We start from the raw sequence: 21,940 nt of genomic DNA on the forward strand, positions 1-21,940 counted from the left end.
TTGGAGACAGGGTAGGGAAACAATAATTCTTACATAATGTGAAGTTTTTCTTAAAGTTGGCAATAACTAGCCAAAGTTTAATGCAGCAATGTTACTTCTACGACTTTATTCTATTTAAGAATTTGCATATAAAGAAAAAGAAATATGTGTAGGTGTGTTTCCTACGGCAATGTTTATAATAGCAAAAGAATAGAAACAGTCTAAAGCCTATTGTGCCTAAACTAAAATATATCAATATAGTGCAACAATACACACGAGAAAAAAGTCTGCGATCCAGCTGTGCTTATATAAAATTTTTCAAAATCAAAGATGAAAAAAAAAAGCTAAAATATTTCTAGAAGGGAATACAAAGTGGTAACTGTGATTGCTTTTGGAGAAGGAAACTATAAGTCTGAATTATTTTTAACATGTACATGTACTGCTTTAAATATTTTAAAAAGCTCTTTAAAACTATATTTGAAAAGACAATAGCAATGATTTTCAATATGTCTTAAGAAAAATTCATATGGATGTAAATGACAGTTAATTTTCTCTTCTGGAGCCAATATGATTTGTTCAAAGCATGAATAAAAGTACTCTTCTAGAATTTCCTACATTATCAGCTATGCTGCAATGAATACTTTTTGTCTTGCTACTTAATGCTTCTAAACATCAACATATTGAAAAAAAAGATACCTGTCCAGTAACAACGGCTCGGGAGAATAGCTTATTTAATTGAACGAGTTCATTTGGCGTTGTATCAAATTTCAGGGCTATACTATTCAACGAATCCCTTGATTCAACCTGTTTAAAAGGAAAAATAAATTATTTTAATCTGTTAAAACAGAAAACCTGAACTATGAGGTTTAATGATCATTAGTATGTTTATGAACCAATCCTACATTTGATTAACAAGTAGCAGTTCCACCTTTGGAGATAATTTGAGAAATTTTGTGCTTTGTTAACCAGTGGTCTCAACCTATTACGATACGGAGTATATGCTTTGATTATAATATATCACAACTACATGTGAGCCTCTACTTATTCAAGCTATTTCCAAATACAAAATATAATTTACAAAACACAAACAAGTGATTTTTATTTTTACAAAGACTTTAAAACAACATACTATTCCTTTAAATAATTCCTAAAACATATGTAACTTCTATAACCATACTAATTTTGTTTTAGCAAAGTATGCCTGTTTTAAACTTACATTGCTATTTCTAATGATCTTCATGTAGATTTTGTCATTTAAATGTGTAAATTAGAAAACATATTTGAACCCAAGTTGAACAATCTCTTTCTGAATCATTAGTATATTTTAATGATCATATTTATAAATATCTTAAATTATAGGATTTTGCCAATTATCTTGAAAGAAAAAGGCACTTCAACAGTCAACATATTCCTTTGGAATCCTCTACACATACGGCATTATGAGAGACCTACAGAGAAGAAAATTAAGTGAAACTAAGTGGCTTACAAATTATAAGATATTTACCATCTACTCAGAAAATAAGACAAAAAAGGTTATGTAAATGAAACAGCAAATGTCACAGAAGTTCTGAGTACAGAGCACCATATTTTCTCCAAATTGTTAAGGAAAGATTTTATAGAAAAGATTTAAAGCAAAATCTAGAAGAAGGGATGGGAATTTGAGAAGTAGAAAGAAGGAAAGAACAAAGTGAAAAGTTTAGAATGATATGTTCAGAGACAGGAAAGAAAGAAACACATTTGTGGGATATTGTCTTTTCTTCCTAAATCATCCAGACTATACTCATAAATTTAAGATTTTAGGAAGGTGAGTAACTACAGTTAAATCTCAAAAAAGGATGAGATTAAACAATCATTTAGATTGGGCTATAGAAGACTTTTTTAAAGCATTTTATTTTTACTTTCGAGTACACAGTACATTGGTTAGAAATTTATATAGTTTATAAAACGATCCCCCTGATTACTCTATGACCCATCTGGCTCTACACCTAGCGACTACGTTACTGCTGACTGCATTCCGTATGCCATGCTCCCCATCCCTAGGACCATTTTGCCATCTCGCAACTACTAATTTGTACTTCTTTAGCCCTTCACAAAAGACTTTGAAAGTCAGGAAAAGTAGGTACGTATGTAGGTGTAAAAAATAATAAGTATACATATTTTTAATTGTTTTGTAAAACCAAATTTATGCCAAATAATCTAGTTAATAATCTAGTTCAGCTTCTTCTGTGCAAGCCTTATCTATGCAATGAGATGATATATCACCTACCTTATTGAGATAATATATGTAAATATACAAATTTTATTTTTCAGTAACATCTAAGTTTACAAAGTACTTTCATATTAATTACCACACATTTTACCCTCACAATGATCCCATTGAATGTGGTGATAAAGATAATAAAAACCACTAATAGTTACAAAACAAAGAAGTTAAATGGCCCCAGGGCACCTTAGCCTGGTGGTAACAGGTCTAGGTTAATAAGACAAGAGAAGAGATACAGAAAAACCATTATTACTACTGCAGTAGATCAGGTTTAAAATAATAAAAGTATAAAAAAAGAAGAAGATTAAGGTATAAGATTTTCAAATAAGACTCAACAGAAGACAACTTATGAATTAAGTGAGGTTGTGATGATGGTGGTAGTCATAGTAGGTCAGAGAAGTAAATGTCAATGAGCAACTGATGCTGAACCCTAAAATCCCAATGCAGATGAATAAAAGACCAAAGGAAAAATGGAAATAAGAAAAGAAAATCGAGCATTGAGCAAGCATGGAGAAAGAATTAGTAAGAGGTTTGCTATAATTTGTTAAATGTGAAGTGCTAGTAGGAAATGCAAGTATATAGCAAGGCAGGAATACAAAAATTTGGGGTTTCACTCCACATTATTCATATCATAAAGTTCTTAAAGCTCTATTGAAGCAATAGAATGTAAATAGAAAAGTAAAAAAAAAAACAAGAGACCACTCACATTTTGAATAAATTAAGAGTAGAACAGTCAGCAAAGGAGATGAAGATACAGTCAAAATGATAGCAAGGATAACAGGACAAAGCATAATGATAGCAAAAGGCAGTACAATTAATTTCAAGAATAAACAGAGAAAGGAGGAGAGGATATAATGAAAAAAATAATGGCTGACAATTTTCCGGAATTTCTGAATGACATGGTTTCTTAGACTAAAGAAACACAAAACGCAAGATAAAATAAAAATTTGTCTGAATCTAGACCTATCACAGTGGCACTGTAGAACTGTAAAGACAAGGAATAAACTTCAAAAATAATCATAAAAAAAAAAAAGACTGTCTAGAAATGAACAAAAATAAAAAGGCAACAGAGGGACTTAAGATAATAGATTACTATGTTCAAAGTGCTGACAGAAAATAACTGTCAACCTAATAATCTATAGACAGCTCAAATACCAGGAAGGAGGGTCAATAAAGACTTTTCAGACACTCCTTGATTATCCATTCACAGATCCTCACTGAAAGAATTATTAAAGGTCCTTAAGAAGAAGGAAAGTAAAGACCAGAAAGAAAGAGTAATAAGCAGAAGCAACACCAAAGAAAAGGCCACTGGATCTGATAATCAGGAAGTCATTAGTGGCTGGAGAAGGTTCCTTCAGTAGACAGGTAGAGGGATATTAAGTTAACAAGGAAGAAAATGATAATGTATAGCATTTTTAGGGCTAGTTTTGAGTCCTACTGAAAGTGATGTTACAATTAAGAACAGAATGTGTGTATGTATGTGTGCGTATATATGTATACATGCATGATTTTAACTTTAAAGCTATCTAAAGTACAAGATTAATTTATACTATATTTATGTGGTCTGGAAATATATTTAAGTTAGATTATAAATATTTTAGAGTAAACAAATTTTGGGAGTACATTGTAATATTAAAAGTTCTATTTTAAAAGTATAGGGATATTTATTTTCCCAAATATAAAAATCATGTTATATAAGTATTTTACATAAAGATGTTTTACGAAGATTTTAAAAATTATAAGAATAGAATATAAGACAGTAATATCTTAGTTTTAGAATTACATTTGTTTCTTTTAGGATTTGGCATAGGGAATAAAGTATTAAGGAATTAAAAAATGACTAAACCATTTATAAAAGTCACATGCTCACATTGCCAATTTTCATAGGCAACTTCTGAGACTTTTGTCAGGATTTTAAGTATACTAGAAAAAGAATAAACATTACAATAGAAATAAAGAAAAAACACTAAACAAAATCTTGCTAGAGGATGTTTAATAACTTTTCTGGTCAATACTTGGTTATATTCCAAAGGTCATTTATAACATTAAAAAAAAATAATAATTTTAAATTTCGAAATCCCCCCGCCCCCGCAAAAAATAATGGCTCTTAGTTTGAATTTAATTTTGCCACAGAGAAGAATGGTAAACTCCTGAATTCAAATCAAACCAAACTTTTACAATTTTGCACAATTACATGATTACATGTATAGATAACATCTTATTCCTCATGCCTATCATCTTATGCCTTAATAAATGCTAATGAATACATCGAATTACATTACCCAATATTTTACTGTTTGATCTTATTTTCTCAATGTCTCAACCAGGAAGAGAAGGTATAAGCACACCCAATTTAAGTTTATAATATGCTTTAAGAAGAAATTCTTTTGATAGTAAATATAATTCTACCCTATATTATCTAGTTCCTAACTTTTTAGAAGTACTTAAAATCTCAAATTGTCAATTAATAATACGGTATACGAAAAAGTTAACTGGAGGTTTCGATAATTTGTTCAATTTTAAAGATTCATGGAAAATAATATTCAAACTAACACTGGAAGGTTTCACAATGACACAAATGTGTAAGTTATTTAAAACTGTTTTAATAGTTATATTACTATATTAGAAAAACACAAAATAACACAAAATTAAGCTGTTAAAATAATTGCTTTATAACATGTTAACATTATCTAAATAATAATATTACATTCAATCAAATAAGCAGCACACCACAGACTGAAGATGATTTCTCATTTTACTTCTCCATAGTAACCAGAAATGTGAAAAGCTGACTTCAGGGAGAATTGAGGGTCATTTCGAGATGACAGAAAGAAGTTCCATTTTCAGAGCTAAAGAAACTTCGCTATAAATGCATACAAATAATCTAATGTAAGAGGTTATTCTGGAAGATTAATATCAATGTATCTTTTAAATATTCTACCTGCCATTTTTATTATCATTAGCAATGATGGGAATAAAACAAAGATAACATTTCTAAAAAAGAAACTATTTTCTTAAAAGCCTAACCTAATAAAAATTATTCTAGCACAGGAACTTTGACTCCCAATAATTTATCATTTATAGTAAGTTAAATTTTCTGACTTTGTATCACACTTAATTTTTCTTTAAGGAAAAAGATCCTAAAATACAATTAAAAACTTAAGTAGTATTATTTATAAAAGTTATCAAAGTGAAGTACAGATTTCTAAAATAAGGAAATTAACAACTCTTGTTTTAATTATTATAAACAAAGAATGTCTTACATAAGACTACTGCAAAGATCAATCAGCTTTTTAAAAAGCAAATAACTTACAGTATACTCAATAGTCCCTTTAGGTTTCTGAAAAGACATTCGTCTCCCATCTTTCTTGTCTAGGGTCTTCTTTTGGCCAGTGTCTGAAAAAAAAAATTATCAAAACCCCTATTAAATTCATTTTCCTTTCACAGTAATGCCAAAGATTACTAAATAGAGCTTGCTGGACTGATACCTACTAGATTCACTAGTAATAACAGCTTGTTACCTGGGATTCGCTGCTCAAAAATACAACCATCCAGACAGATGGGAGTGGGGTTGGGAGGCTAGGAGAACAGGGTGAAGGGTTAAAGAAGTACAAATTAGTAGTTGATAGCTGGTCATGGGGGATGGGGAGCATGGCGGAGGGAATGATGTTAGCATTAATATGATGGATAGGTGGAGGGCCAGGGGACGGAGGGAGTAATTGGGGGGATCGTTTTACAAACTATATAGATGTCTAGCCAATGTACTGTATACTTGAAACTAATTTAAATAAATAAATTTAAAAAAAATAAAACCATCAATAAAAGGAAATGTACTGCTTACTGTAGGAACTGACCAGTATGAAACACTAATAATTGGAAGTCAATTCAAAACATAAGTAACTATCTGCAGAAAGGAAATTATAAAAAACTAAATTATGGATAATTTCTTTCAACAGATTTAATCCAATTATAATAAACTGAAGATACACAGATATTTGTTATTATTAACCAAATCAAGTTTAAAAAAATGTAACATCAGTCCTCACAGGATAAAATGTCTCTCTACTTCTACAATCAAAATTAAGGATGTAGTCTTCTCTATGGAATTATTTTAAATTATTAAATTCCTTATTTACATACCATGAAGTAAATTAAGGTATGTTTTCGTATGTAAACACACTTTTGTGCACTTCATTTCAGATAAAGTGTCAACTATTTTTCACTTACTTATCAAGACATTTCACTTGAACACGTCATTATCATCTAAATATGGTATCTGTTTTAGTTTAAATTTTGCATTACTGTTAACCTTCTCATCTACATTTCATGTAACAACGATTCCACTGAATTGATAACATACCACTTCTATCTAAACAATTTAAAACTCTCTAAAAAATTCAAAACTGAGTAAGACAGTAAACACAGCAAAACGCTATATTCATCCTCAATATTTTACAAGATTAAAATAATAGGTTTCCAAAAGAAAATTAGTTCTACCTACATCCAAATAATCCAAATAATATCTACTTCATTGTTCTCCCTCTATCCAATCTTAACTGCCATTTTGACCATGGTAGAGTTTGTTTATATGTACCTAATTAGCTCGGTCGGGTAAATGATTCTAATAAAGCATTAATAATAATAAAAATACTATTAATAATCAAGTTTGGATCCCAGAAAAGTCAGCTCTGCAATGCTTAAAAAAGCTACCCTAAAACCTTCCTGATCACCCAGGCTAACTCAAATCTCTGTTATTAAACATAGCATCTTTATGTCTCTTTCAGAGCATCTGGCACAATTTAACTTTCTTTTTTCAATCTCTTCTACTAAACTGCAACCTACAAAACATCATGCTTCTTTGTTCCACAGTGCCTCCTTGGTGCCTAACAAACAGCCCGACACATGGCAAGCATCCAATTTGAAAGAACTAATGTCTGAAGCAACAACCTGAACTATACCTTGAACTACCACAATTCTTATACCTTGTCATTCATTTTCCGTAAAGAGAAGTAGAGAAAGAATTATAGTTTGTTCATTACAACTCTAGGGGTGTATATATATCTAACCTCTATATCCTAAATATTTAAAGAACTCTTGAAAACTGAAGGGGAAAAAAGAAGGAAAAAAGATGCAAAAACAGGCAAAGTAGGATCAGACAATTCACAATAGGATGTAAAAATGCCTCTTAAACATATAAAAATATGTTCAACCTAACTCATAATTAGAGAAATGCAAATTTAAACTACACCGAGATACCATTTCTCACCTATGCAACTGGTAAAAATTCCAGAGCTTGACTACATGATTTTTGGCTGTAGAAAAAGAGACAGTCTTTTATATTAATGGTGGGAATACAAAATGGTTGGCACATATTTAAATCTGATTTTCTTATGATAAAACAGTAAAACTATTTTTAAATAATGTTTTAAATAGTAATTTATTTCTGCTATTTCATAAACAGCTTAGGGAGCCAAAAATACTTTCCACATTTTGCAATTTAAACTTTTAAGTAATATAAAATACAATTACAGATTATATTTAACTAATAATATATACCCTCCTTAATTGACTTTAGGAGTAACCATTAGCTTACACTTTGCCTAATAGCAGTTTTTCAATCTGTTTCATAATATCCCAAGAGTTCATTAAACATTTAATCATAATGAAGTCTGCAATTGCTCTGTCATTTTCAAGGGTTTACCAAGGAGCGCAGTTCAGAGGGAAAAAAAAACTAATATACCAGCTTTCCACAGTTTGAATTTTGAAACAAATGAAAAGCATTCACTTTAATAATTTAAAATTATGTAATATTTTATAACTACTATTATAAATAGTTCTAAATTTTAATAAGCAATATTAAAACATTTATTCATAAATATAAATGCCAGGGCACAATGAAATAAACTAATCATATAATCTGTAATCACAATATTTGAGAGTTAAAAGTGATCAAGGCTGCTACCTATTCCAGTTTCTTACTAGGTAATTTTATGTAATACCTTAAAGATAGTTGCCAGCAAATATAAATCTAGACTGAGAATAGAGTAGTGAGGTCGTAATCTTCTTTCTCACAAGTTATTTACAGTTTAGAAGTACATACATATTTGTGATTTATTTAACAATCAAACTAACAGTCAACATTTATCATGTGACTAGTATATGCCAGGTACTATACTAAGTACTTCACATGTATTATCTAATTCATCAACCTTATAAAGTAGGTATCATTATTATCTCCATTTTACAACTGAGAGAACTGAGGCAAGTTTTTGTTTATCATAATTGGGGGAGTGATACCGGCATCTAATGGGTAGAGACTGTGGATACTGTTAAACATCATGAGCTAAACAATACACATGAAAGTCTCCCTGACAACAAAGAATTATTTGTCCCCAAAGGTCAATACTGTCAAGTTGAGAAACCCTGATATATACCTTGCACCTAATATGCCTGGCATTTAGTGGATGTTCAATACTTGGTAGACAAATGAATGTGTAAGACTTTCCCTGAGATACAATTATCCTGGTATAGTAGAAAGAGCAAAGGAGTTAGAAGTTACTCCATCACTGCCAGAAGCAGAAACTTAATATATAATTCCCATCTAAATTAATTCCTATGAGTTTTGATACTCTATGTTTTAATAATTCGGTCCAAAATATTTTGACTTCTACTCTAATTTCTTTTTGCCATTTAGAAAATATTGCTAAACTTGCCACATATGACAATTTAAAAAATTTATCTTTTGGTTACTGATTTCTAGCTTAATTGTACTACAGTGAAAGAAAATACTCTAAAAAAAAAGCTCAAGCCTTTTAAATTTGTTGAAACTTGCTTTATGACTATATGTAAATTTAGCAAATGCTCCATATGGGCTTGAAAAGAATGTATATTCTGTACTTTAGGGTAGTGAGTGTTAGATGTGTTTGTGTGCTAGTATGTGTACACATACATGCACACATATTCACCTCCACATCCATGAGGTCAAGTTTGCTGATTGTGTTGTTCGAGTTTTTTACATCTATATTGGTTTGTTTTTGTATTGTTATTCTGTAAATTGCTGACAGGTTGCTAAAATCTCTCACTATGTGAGTTATTTGATTCCTTATAAGTCTCTCTACTTTGCTTTCTGTATTTTGAGACCATGATATTACATACAAATTAAGAACTGTTACATCTTCCTGGTGAATTGAACCTCTTCTCAGAATACTTTCTGCCTTAAAGTCTGCCTTGTCTCATATGAATATAATTATACCAACTTACTTTCCATTGGTGTTCACTCTTTCTTCCCATTTGCAACTTTTCTCTATCTTTATGCTATAATGTATCTCTAAAGCAGGGCTTTTAAAATCTATTTGTTCTATTTTCTATTTGTCATCCTATTCTGTTACTCTTTCCTTGACTTCTTTTGAATTGAGCATTAATTTATTAATTTTCTGCTTTTCTTTTATTAATTTGGAAGTTATACATTAACAATTCTATTGGTGGTCATCCTAGAGATGATAGCTGGAATTACTGACTGATCTTAGTCTAACATTAACTAGTACTTTTACCCTCTCCCTGGACAATGCAAAGACATTAAAAATTGTGTGCCCTTGCCAAGATTTATATGCAATTGCTATTACACACTTTAATTACATACATGTATACAGAAACACTATAAGACACTGTTATTTTTATAGACAGTGAACTTTTATTTAGTTTCGTACTCATGTATACCATTTTTATTGCATCTCTGGACAATTTCACAGGAGTTAGAATTCTAGACTGGCAGGTATTCTCCCCTGCATTTTAGTTTCCGCTGTTTCAGTTGGGAAATCAATTGTCAATCTTATTGCTACACCACGATCTCTATTTGTTCTGATTGCTTTTAAGATTTCTCACTGTTGGTGGGATTTGTATTGATTCCACTGGGGGTTTGCAGGGATGCCTGAATCTGTGAATTAAAGTATTTCATCAGTTTTGAAGTTTTCAGTCACTGTATCATTAAATAATGTGTCTGGCCCTGATCTCTCTCTCCTCTCCTCTGGGGACTCATACATATCTTAGAACTTCTTATTGTATCTTGCACTCAGCTTACCTTCTCTTGTATTTTCTACTCTTTTGTCCCTCTCTCTTTATTCTGGTTATTTTCTCCTGACCTATCTTTCAATTCACTAATTCTCTCATCTCTGATGGCTAATTTGCTGTTAAATCTATTCACAAATGTCCTAATTTAGAGGATTACATTTTCCAGTTCTGGAATATCCATTTTTCTTTGATATAGTTTTTAATCTTTCTATAAAATTCAAAATTAACTCAAAATTCCCAGCACAGCTATTTTAAATTTGGTAACTACAATACCTAGAGTCCCTGTGGGTCTGTTTTTATTCTCTGTTGTTCTGATGTCTTGTCATGTGTCTAATTATATTTTGTGTGGTGGATACTAAATTTGCAAAATAGTTTGCAGACAGAATTTGATACACAGAAAGTTGTATTTCTCCAGAAAAGATTAATGTTTGCTCTGCCAAACACCTGAGGACACTAGAAATACCAAGTCTTATTAATGAAATTACAGGAATGAAAATTTGAGGCTGAGATATCATCCTATGAGAGCTTAGCTACTTCAGTTTTTTTGAACCCTAGGGTAAAGCACTTTGGAGTCCTCAGTGAGAGGGGTTCAATGCTCCCCAGTCATGGGTCTTGAACTTTGTCCTTGCACCCATAGGCTGTTAAAAGCATCTTTTTATCTGCTGCTTCTGAAATCAACACAGTCCCCAGGGAAAAAAAAAACAATTCTAAACTGGAGCCATTCCTCTTTGGGCTTCTGTTCTCACTCAGATCCTAATTTAGTTATATAGGCTAGCTTTCTGATACCTTGAAAATTTTTGTTTTGTTGTGGCCCAACTTTTTAAATTGTTCTCAGTAAGATAGTCTGAATTACCTACCTTGCTATTACCAGATTCAGAAGGTCCAAAAGACTTTCAAGCAGAGTACTGACAAAACAATATCAGAACTTTAAAGATCATTTTGGTAATAGAATGGGAAAGGTAAAACTTTAGAAAGAAAGCAAGGCTGGAAACCAAGCATGAAAACTATGAGAATCATGAAAACTATGAGAACCAGTTTTAATATTCTGAAAGACCCCTCTTATAATTGACTAGTATAATTTTGGTAGTAGCTACTGATAAAAATATTGTTCTGGGAGTCAATATTTTCAAACACAGTATAGATTTTAAAATAACTTTAAAAGCATCTGTTAAACTAAAAAGTATACAATGGTTACAGTTTTTCTAATTAACTAACTGATTCCCTCTATAATGAGGTACTGTAGGAAAAAATGTCTGTATTTTCAACCTTTCACTCCTTATCCATAAGCAAAACAAAAATAAACAAAAAAATTATTTAATTTTTCTTCAATTTTGTAACCATTTAGATTATCACCCCATCCTTCTGCTTATTTTCTAGAACTTTTGAAAATAAAGAAGTTTACTTTCACTGTTTTCACTCCATTACCTCTTACTGATTCCAAAATGCACTGCAATGGCTTCTCTCTCTGCAGTTCACTAAACCTACTTTGGGCAAAGGAGAATAAACTAAGTGGTTTTTCAATTTTATTTTATTTGATCTTTGTGAAGCATTCAACTAATTCCTTCTCAACGCTCTTCGTTCCCTTCATTTAGTAACATCTCTTACTCCTATTGATCTCTTACCCACTTGTTCTCCTTTCCTCTATTTTTTTGGTTGGTGTCCACTTCTAAGTGAAAAGGTCCATGATATAGTAGAAGCTACAGAGGCTTCTACTTAAAGTTGTGTTCCAAGGACTAGCAGCCATCAGCATCACCTGAGAACTTACTATGAATGAAGAATCTCAGGCTTCACTCCAGAACTACTAATTCACAATTGATTTGCATGTACAATAAATTTGAGAAGCACTGTTAACAGAGCGTTTGAGAGTATCGAACATGCGAACTGAATAACAGAAGAAATGAGCTTCCCTATACTATTCCCTACTTGTGACAGTAATACAGCAATTTTCAAATCACTGTCAAACTAATAAAATTGTTTGTTTTCTAAAGTAGTTATAGTGATATACTACATTACTGTTACTAAGTATCCTGTATTCCTCCTGGAGGAGGAATATAAAATACACAGTATCATCCCATTAATGCAGACATGACCATGTGACTTGTTTTGCCATGGAACATGAACAGAAGTGATTAGTCTTCCAGTAGAAAAGTTAAAATCCAACATTACACTTCTTAGCTTTCTTTTCCCTCTATCTTAAGATTCGAGCTGTTCCATATAGTGGTTGCTCCAATGACATGGATTCTAGAGCAAAGATGCAATTCCTAAAAGAGTATAAATATACACACACACTCATGCACACAAATCTGGTCATTCCTATTTCTGGTCCTGGTTAAATTATAGTGCTTGGAAAATAAAAAAGGAATTCTTCAGGAATTCATGCATAAAAAGTAAATCACCTACTAGAGAAAAAAATAAACAGCCTAGCTTGCTTAAGACTTCTTTACTGAAACATTATTCAATGCTGCAAGACTGAAATTATGCCAACTGTATCAAAATAAAAACTTCAGGACTGAGGAGAAAATGACAAAAGGACTAGTAGGGAATACTGAACAATAAGAACTTATAAAAACATAACTGAAGACTACTTGTGAATGTTACAGATAGGAAAAATGTGAAAAAAATATGAATAAATATCAGGAGGTAGGGAGATGAAATATGGGAATTCAAAGTGCTAATGTCATCTCAAAGAGTTAAATATATCTAACCTAAAACTGAAGCAAGAATGTCACAATACCAACCTCTTAATATTTTTTTTTCAGAATCTGCTTAACTTTAGATATTAGGAAATACTTTCTAATGTCTAACAAATAATATATTTTAGTCACTCCTCCCTTCTAACCATTCATCCATCATTCTATATGTGAATATACATAGAATAGATCTTGCAATATTGCCTACCCTAATATTAATAACATCTCTGGATGGCTGAGTAGGAGGTAGCTTTTAAACTTTAATCTCTGCAATGTATGACTTCTTTATAGTTAGCACACATTTTACAAAAAAACACAAAATTTTCTTATAAAAGACTGAAAGCAAATATATCAAGATTCTATCTTCAACATTTCTCTTTCAAGCATATAAGCATTCTCTCCTTTCAAGAGCTTTTCATTGTCATCTTAATTTTCCTAAGGTCTCAACCCTACCCAGATGCTGGCATAAACCTTAAACATGCGTCTCTTTTCTTAACCTGAATCATAAAACAGGTGCATGTCTCAAATACTTGTGAAGGAAAAAAAATAAAACATTAGTTTCAAGAGACAGGGCAAAACAGCATATATGATAGAGGCTTTGTACATCTCCTCTTGCAATGACACCAAAGTTGTGATGGAAATACAGAGCAAACAACAAGCAGAGTTGCCTGCAGTCTAGACGAACAGAAGCTCTACAAATAGGGAGAGAAATAAGAAATCGCCTTGCAACAGTAGAACGTAGGAGGGGGCAAAGACCTGAGGCTGCCTGGTCCCAAGCAGGTGAGTGGGACAGAGGCTATGACAGCTGAAGCCAGAGGCTGCAGACGTTCCTCTTAAAGGGGCCGTGTCTGTGAACAAACGTTTGTGTTGACGGTGAGCACCAGCAACGGGCCAGTTGCTTGGGGACACTAGGGACTTACAGGGTAACACTGAGTTGCCAGAGTCTGGAGGCAAGGCTCTCCCCCAGACAGAAGTGCTGGCAATATCCATTGTTCCTCTGTTGAGCCCTCTCCAATCCCACAGTGCCACTATAACTGAGACATCATCAACTAAATAACAGAGGTCACTCTGCCCAGAGGATTCCCTGAAACTATGCCTCTCCCAAATCACAGTCCCATACAAGCTACATTTAGCTGTGTCCTCAGTGTGTCCTGTACCCCCCTTGCTGAACAGCAAAGAACCCCACACCGGTGGCAGCTGGCCTGGTTTCTGGTGTGATTTCTTGAGGCAACTGTAGATTGCTTGCTGAATCTTAACAGGTGGCCCAAGAAGGGCACCAGCTAGAGCTAAACTTGGCCTGCAGCTAGACACCTACTACACAAAGCCACGCTAATAAGAATGGGAGACTTAGGAGCTTTGATTAGTTACATTGAAAGACAGAGAAAGGCAGCCAAAATGGGAAGACAAAGAAGCAGAAACCATGTGAGAGAACAGAACAGAGATCCAGGAATAATGGAGTCAAGCAATCTAACAGAGAGTTCAAAACACTTATTATAAAGATGCTCAATGAACTTAAGGAAAGTGTAGATGAACTAAGTGAGAACTTTAACAAAGAGAAAAAAAACATAAAAATGGAAATTATAAAAGGGAGCCAGTCAGAAATGAAGACTACATTATCTGAGATGAAGAACATATTATAGGGAATCAAAAGAGTAGATGAAGCAGAGGATTGAATCACCGATACAGAGGATGGGAAAGCAGAGGGCACCCAATCAGAATGATAAGAAAAAAGAATCCAAAAATATGATAATAACTTAAGGAGCCTATGGGACAAAATCAAATGTAACAACATCTGCATCATAGGGGTACCTGAAGGAGAAGTGGGAGAGAAAGAAGTTGAAAACCTATTTGAAGAAATAATGATGGAAAACTTCCCTAACCTGGTGAAGGAAAAGACATACAACCCCAGGAAGCTCAGAGTCCAAAGAAAGAGGAACCCTAAGAGGCCCATACCAAGACACATCATAATTAAAATGCCAAAGGTTAAAAACAAGTGAGAATCTTAAAAGCAGCAAGAGAAAAGCAGTTAGTTACCTATGAAGAAGCACCCATAGGACTGGCAGATGATTTCTCAAAAGAAACTGTGCAGGACAGAAGGGATTGGCACAAAATATTCAAAGTGATGAAACCCAGAATCTACAAGCAAGAATACTTTATCCAGCAAAGCTATCATTTAGAGTCGAAGGGCATATAAAGAACTTCCCAGACACACACACAAAAGCTAAAGGAGTTCATCACCACCAAGCCAGTATTACAGGAAATGTTGGAGGGACTTGTTTAAGAAGAAATAACATGTATCAAAAACATGAATAAAGAATGGTAATAACTACATATCTATCAACAAGTACCTCAAATGGAAAAAAATTAAGTGCTCCAACCAAAAGACAGGGTGGGTGAATAGATAAGAAAATAAGACTCCTACATATGCTGCCTATGAGAGACTTTAGATTAAAAGACACACAGAGACTAAAACGAAGGGGATGGAAAAGATATTGCCTTGAGGGACCTAGAGGGTATTGCGCTGAATGAAGTAAGTCAGATAAAGACAAATGCCACCTGATTTCAAGTATATGTGGAATCTAAAGGACAAGGTAAACAACAAAAAATGAAACAAACTCATAGATAGAGAATATTCTGAGGGCCACTAGATGGAAGGGGAGTTAAGGGAGTCAGTGAAAAAGGGCAAAGGGATTAAGAAGTACAAATGTATAATTACAAAATAGTCATGGATGTATAAAGCATAGCGTAAGGAAAACAGTTAACAATGTTGTAATAAATATGTAATGGAGAAGAGGGGTGCTAGATTTAGTGGGGTGATCACTGTGATTAATATGGATCTCTAATCACTATGTTATATAATGAAACTAATATATTATTGTATGCCAACTATAACTGGAAAAAAAACTCATTGAATTGAACACTGTAAATATAAGCAACTGATTACCTATTATATTTCAATAAAGCTGTTAAACAAACAAAAAACAAAACCCTGCTAAACTCATCAAGACTGAATAAGGAAAAGAGTCAGTGTTTTTAAATCCTACCTACACATTTGAATCATCTAAGAAACAAATCTGGCTGAAGTCTTAAATTTAACAGATTTTGATTTATGACATAATTTTGATTACTGTCAGATCTTATAGATCTGGCGCTATTGGTGGGGGCTTGATATCAGTGTTGAGATCCACTGCTCTAGAACAATGCTGTCTAGTGAAACTTTCTGCAATAACAAATGCTTTCTATCTTCATCATCTAATATGGTAGCCTTGTGGTTTTCGAGCTCTTGAAATGTGACTGGTGAAACTAAACTAAAATAGCTCCGTGTACCTAGTTGCTACCATAATGGATAATGCAGATATAGAATCTAGAATCTAGATTTCTCAATTCAGTTCCTCTTTTGTCACATTTCAAGTGTTCAACAGCCACATTTGCTTAGTGGCTGCCATACTGACAACACAAATATGGAACATTTCTATCATCATAGAAAATTCTATTTTTGAACAGCACTGCCCTAGAAAAATCTAAAATCTAGAGTCTTCACTATATTATTTAAAATCTGTAGTTCATAATCTAGAACCTACCCCTCAGTTAAGACATGCCATCAGTTAACTGTATATCTGAATTGCTCTGGCCCTGTACAGAACTGCTTTTACTAATTTGCGTTTTGTTGTTACGCCATTGAATTACGTTAAAGAATGGTATAGAAATATAGCTTTTTGAAATTAGAATCTGATAGTGAGGATATTTCTTGATGTATTAAGAGTTCCATGAGAATATTTCTCTTTATTCTAACAGAAAAAGTAGCATTTTTCCTACCTGCATAAGTGACAGGTTTATCTTTATATTAGGAATATTGTGATTTATGTCTGATCACATTTCTCTTTTTTCTCTGACTGCTAAAAAACAAAACAAAATTTTGACCTTTCTCTAATATATGAATGAGATCTTTAAAAAGGCCCCTGTTTTTGTACTAATATCACTCATTCATGCACAAAATTTATCGTCACTTAATATAAATTTGCTGGTGGACCAGAAGGGAGCCTTTATACATAGAAAAAACTATTTGCAGTTACTTATTTTTAAATTGTTTGACTTATTGAGGTACAAATATAAAAACCTAGTTTTCCTTTAAGCCTTCAACTATAAAGTGCATTCTATGTATAAATCTAGTCAATTTTAACACTTTCTAAGGTGCTTTTGATAATTGATCAACTAAAACAGAAAACAAACTAAATATCCTTAAATAATTCTATTTATAAACTTAGGTAATTAAATTCTCTCGCATATACTAAACTGTATTTATAAATTTACAATATTCTATTTTAAGCACTTTACCTCTAACAAATAAATCTTTCTAAGACTTTAACTCTAGCAAATACATCACAATAAAGTTTTCAATACAATGAATGCTAAGTTCTCTTAAACATTCTAATAGTTTCTAAATTTAGACAGATATTTGTACCTTTTAACTTAAAATTACAAATCAAAAAGCAATTACACAAGTATTCATTTTAAATTAGATTCACAAAACTAATGTGTATGCACCTAATAGGCCTAATCCTCTGATATAAAAAATATATTAAAGACTAAATATATTGATTATTTTTAACCTTAATGCAAAAATATTAATACTAATAAATATTTACTAAATTTCACCATTTCTATCTTTACTTCTAACTTTACCATGGATAAAAGACCATAAAGGGAGTGAAAATGTATGAGGCTACTGCCGGTGTAACATCACCTTGTTTTACAACAATTTTTTTTATTTTTTATAAGTAGAAAGAGTACACTCTGCTAATAAATGGTATACTGAACACATAAACCAGTAGCATAGTTGTTTATTATTGTCAAGCACTGTGTCCTGTACATTACTATATGCACTGTACTTAGACACAACTGGTGGCACTTTGTTTACACAAGCACTGCCACAAACACGTGAGTAATGCATTGTGCTACGATGTTAAGATGGCTATAAAGTCACTAGGCAATAGGAATTTTCCAGCTCTATTATAATCTTATGGGACCACCATTATCTATGCAGTATGTCATTGACAAAAACATTGTTTTGCAGCACTTAACTGTAGCCACTGTAACAATTAGTACTCCAAATCCTTTAGAGCAGGGGTCCCCAATCTCCAGGCCATGAATCTGTACCAGTCCGTGGCCAGTTAGGAACTGGGCCGCACAGCAGATGAGCACATGGGCCAACAAGAGAAGCTTCATCTGCTATTTGCAGCTGCTCCCCAGCGCTAGCATCACCGCCTCAGCTCCACTTTGGATCATCAGGCATTAGATTCTCATAGGAGCACCGGTCCCTGGTGCCAAAAAGGTTGGAGACCACTGCTTTAGAGGCATCTGGTCATTCCTGGGTTCAAGATAAACAATTATAACTCTTCCAGATCATGTGCATCTGTGATTTCTAACTTAAAATATATCTGTTTGAACACTGTAATTGGATTTTGCATTTTCAGCTCAGTCATTTTAATATCTTTCTAACTCTAAAGAAACTTCAATGACAATCCATCCTACCCTTTACCTAACTTGTTTTAACTTTAACATCTTACATGATAAAATTCTGCTTTCTTCTCACATCTTTCCTGTATGGCAGGGTCATAACTCTCAGAAAAATGAAGATAACACCCAAATGGATTCTGCAAACCATTTCTTTGTCAGGCTCAGTTTCTTCATCAGGAAAATGTGATAAATAATGGTACCTATCTAACAGAGTCGTTATTAGGATTAAATAAAAATATCTGCTAGTGCCTGCCCCACATAGAATGTGCTTAGCAGCTATTATTTTTGTTACTATTTCCCCTGAAAGATACTGTTTTAACTGCTGAAAGTAAATAAAAATAAAATTTAAATAGGACTTAGATATGTTTAAAGTATCCTGTTACCAAGTGGGAAAACAGTGTTGACATAACAGGCCAGTTTATGATAAAAACTGTATTACAATAAGTTGAGAATCTAAACTTGTTAAATCTATTTATTTGCACTTATTTATTACCATATTATCTAGTGAGCTGAATAATTTTAAAGGCTATATAATGTAGGCTTGTGGTCATGCCTCCAAACAAAAAATATAATCAAGGTCCAAATAAATTTTTTTTGAATCAAATCATAATTTACACTTTAAGCAGGAACAAGAATTGCATCACGAGATTTTTTTTTTCCTTAATTGTTATTAACTAGATAAACTCTTTAATATGTCTAAGTACCAACTACATTTTTCCTGAGAGGACTAAAATGTTGGAGTCAGCAAATGCTAAAAGCTGGTAAGAGCAAAAGCAGCCACCTTGGAGAGGCATAAAAAGGCATAACACCAACAGTCCAAAATAAGGAGTTTGGTTATAGAAACAGTAAAATCAGAAGCATCTCATCCAAATTTTACCTGGTTTATCTTTAACCTGTCAATGGTGAAACTACTTTATCAACATCATTACTGAACATGAAATGGTGAAGGGCAAGATCAGTAGTAACAAAAAATATCACTACAATACACAGGACATTTTAAAGAATTGAAGGAAGAGTGACAGACAATAGGAACGTAAGCAGATGTTATAAAAATCTCAAGTAAGGGTAGTCACAAGCAGAAAGCGCACAATAAATCCTTTAAAAACAGACTGATAGGTAGTTATTCTGAGGGACACAAATGTAAAGAAAAACCCTATAGCTAAAACCCATTTAGTAGGCAGCTGCAAAGAACAGAGTTCTCATTTTAAGGAAAAGCTGACTAGAAATTAATAACCATTTATTTTTCATGTGTATATATATACATGCTGCCTCTCAAAGGAGCCAATTTAGGAGGCTGTATTTATTCTATGAATGGTAGGGGAGTGATCAAATTATTGCTGGGGCACTTATTAAACTGCTTTCAGAATTTGTAGGCATAGCTTTATAGACCTACAACATTTATAGCTCCAAATGCTATTTTCTGGCTTTATCTTCCATTATTTTCACTGGTTTTGTTCCAAATGAAAGAAACTCTAGAATTGAGAACCTTTGAAATCATCCAATCAACCTCATTTACAAACAGGAAAACATAGGCCAAAAGAGATTAATTACTTGTACAAATTATTTCAGCCAGTTAGTGCTAGTATGTACCTGCCCACATAACTGTGGTCATAACTGTGACATCATCACAAGTACTCTCTAACTTGTGTCAAGATTTGAGGGCACAATGAATATTTTAAAGGGGGTCAAAGGAGACTAGACTTTGAGTGTTGAGCACATATTGTATTATACAATTGTACACCTAAAACTTATGTTATTAATCAATGTTGACCTGATAAATTTAATTAAAAAATTATGTGCCATGAGTTCATAAGGCAGCTTCAACAGAAGAGGAATTGGTAAAGTACTTTGAAGCTGCAGCTCAAAACAAGAGTGTCAGTTATAGCAGTGTGCTCAACAAATGTTTCTGAATGAAGTGGATGTATATGTTTGGGCATATTTATTAAAGTAGATCATATTTCTACCTGGTTATACCACATACTTTTGAATTCTCTATCTAGAGGCTGGTTATATATTGTTTTCAATAAGCAACTAATGATGTATTAAAAAATCCTTTATTCAAATAATTTAAAGTTCCAGCCTTCATCCCTGGTCTCACCTTTAAGAGGATTCTGTATCTGGTTAATGTCCTTTAAAGCACAAAAAAATGTATCCCCCTTTTTCATTTTCTAATCCCATAAACAGGAAGTGTAAAGACAGGATATTTTATTGTGAAGAAAATTATTAAAAGGGGTCATGCTAAAATTAGATTTTAACATTCAAGTTTCTGCAAAGCTTAAGTTACACACCCACTCACAGATCAATAGATGTCCTCACTCTTTCACTGCTTTAAAAAGAATGGCAGGATGTGGGGTTACGGAGTTTATATTCTTTATGCTTTTCTCTATTTTCTTGACTCTTTAATGCTCACATAATTACTCATAATACTAAAATGCATATTAAAACAAGTAAACGAATGAAGCAAAATAGAATGCCTCTTATCAATTTAGAGAAAGCCAATGGCACTGGAGAATTTAGCATATGCATTATGCTAATACCTCTTCAGCAAGTACTTTTAAAAATTCCATAACAGCAATATCATACCATGACAGATTTAAAAAAAAAAAAAAAAAAGGTACAAAGTCACTACGATGAAAGAAAACTAACATAGCAGTCAGTATAAATGTAATTGAGAAAAAGTTTCTAGGTTCTGCCACCTCAAAACAACATGCAGCCTTTCAAAACACATGATACAAAAATCAGCTAAGCTTCAGGTTAAGCTAAACATTTTTTTTTTCCCAAAGTAGTATTTAGTGCTGAAGTGAATCCTAACAGTTGGCAAATATCAAAAACACTGATCCACACCCAAACTAAACTAGGCACGGTGTTCTTAAGGATCTCAAAGACGAAAAAGACAGGCGTCATAATTGGTTCAATATTCACCTCCTGGTCGGAGGGAAAAACGAATGGATCGTACCCTTGAAATACTTAGCGGGGTTAAGAAAGTCAAGTGTGGGGGAAGAAAGCAGGAAGAGCAGAGCAGGAAGAGCTGCGACACCAACAGCAGAAAGTTTCCCGTCCCCAGAGCAGAATGAGTCCTCCCGTGTCACCCCCGCCCTGCCGCCAGTCTGGCCCACGCGCACCTACCATCCGGCCGCGCGACCTCTGCCCACCCAGCTCTCCACTGGCGCCTGCCCGGGCCACGCACCCCAAACCAGACATCCGCCTCCCCGCCCACAGCCCTCAGCCCGGGCCGACCGCGCGGGAGGTCAAGGCAGGCTGGGCTCACCAGGTCCCTCGGGGTTGGACGGCGCTGGGTGCCGGTGGCGTGGGGACCCGCACCCGGGGTCCCCCTGGGCGGGCTCCCTCAGGTAATCCTCGAAGCACACCTGGCGGGCTTCGCCGCCACCCCCGAGCCCCCAGAGGCGGTTGGCCGTGCCCCGTA

At 33.5% G+C, this 21,940-nt stretch overlaps 1 protein-coding gene across 7 annotated transcripts in view; it reads right to left on the reverse strand.

The window, feature by feature from the left end:
* OXR1 (oxidation resistance 1) overlaps positions 1-21,940 on the reverse strand; it is a 304,617-nt gene that overhangs the window by 53,753 nt on the left and 228,924 nt on the right. For 5 of the 7 annotated variants that reach the window (XM_015593002.2, XM_025050061.1, XM_025050062.1 and 2 more), the window contains 2 exons: positions 5,556-5,638; positions 676-783 (listed from right to left, as the gene is read on the reverse strand). In XM_015593002.2, coding sequence (XP_015448488.1) covers positions 676-783; positions 5,556-5,638 — 191 coding nt within the window. Of the gene's footprint in view, positions 1-675; positions 784-5,555; positions 5,639-21,784; positions 21,935-21,940 lie in introns of those variants that run through there. The other 2 variants (XM_006916616.3, XM_006916618.3) reach the window with 1 other exon arrangement.

Source organism: Pteropus alecto, unplaced genomic scaffold (assembly GCF_000325575.1).
Source record: "Pteropus alecto unplaced genomic scaffold, ASM32557v1 scaffold164, whole genome shotgun sequence".
NCBI classification, from domain to species: domain Eukaryota; kingdom Metazoa; phylum Chordata; class Mammalia; order Chiroptera; family Pteropodidae; genus Pteropus; species Pteropus alecto.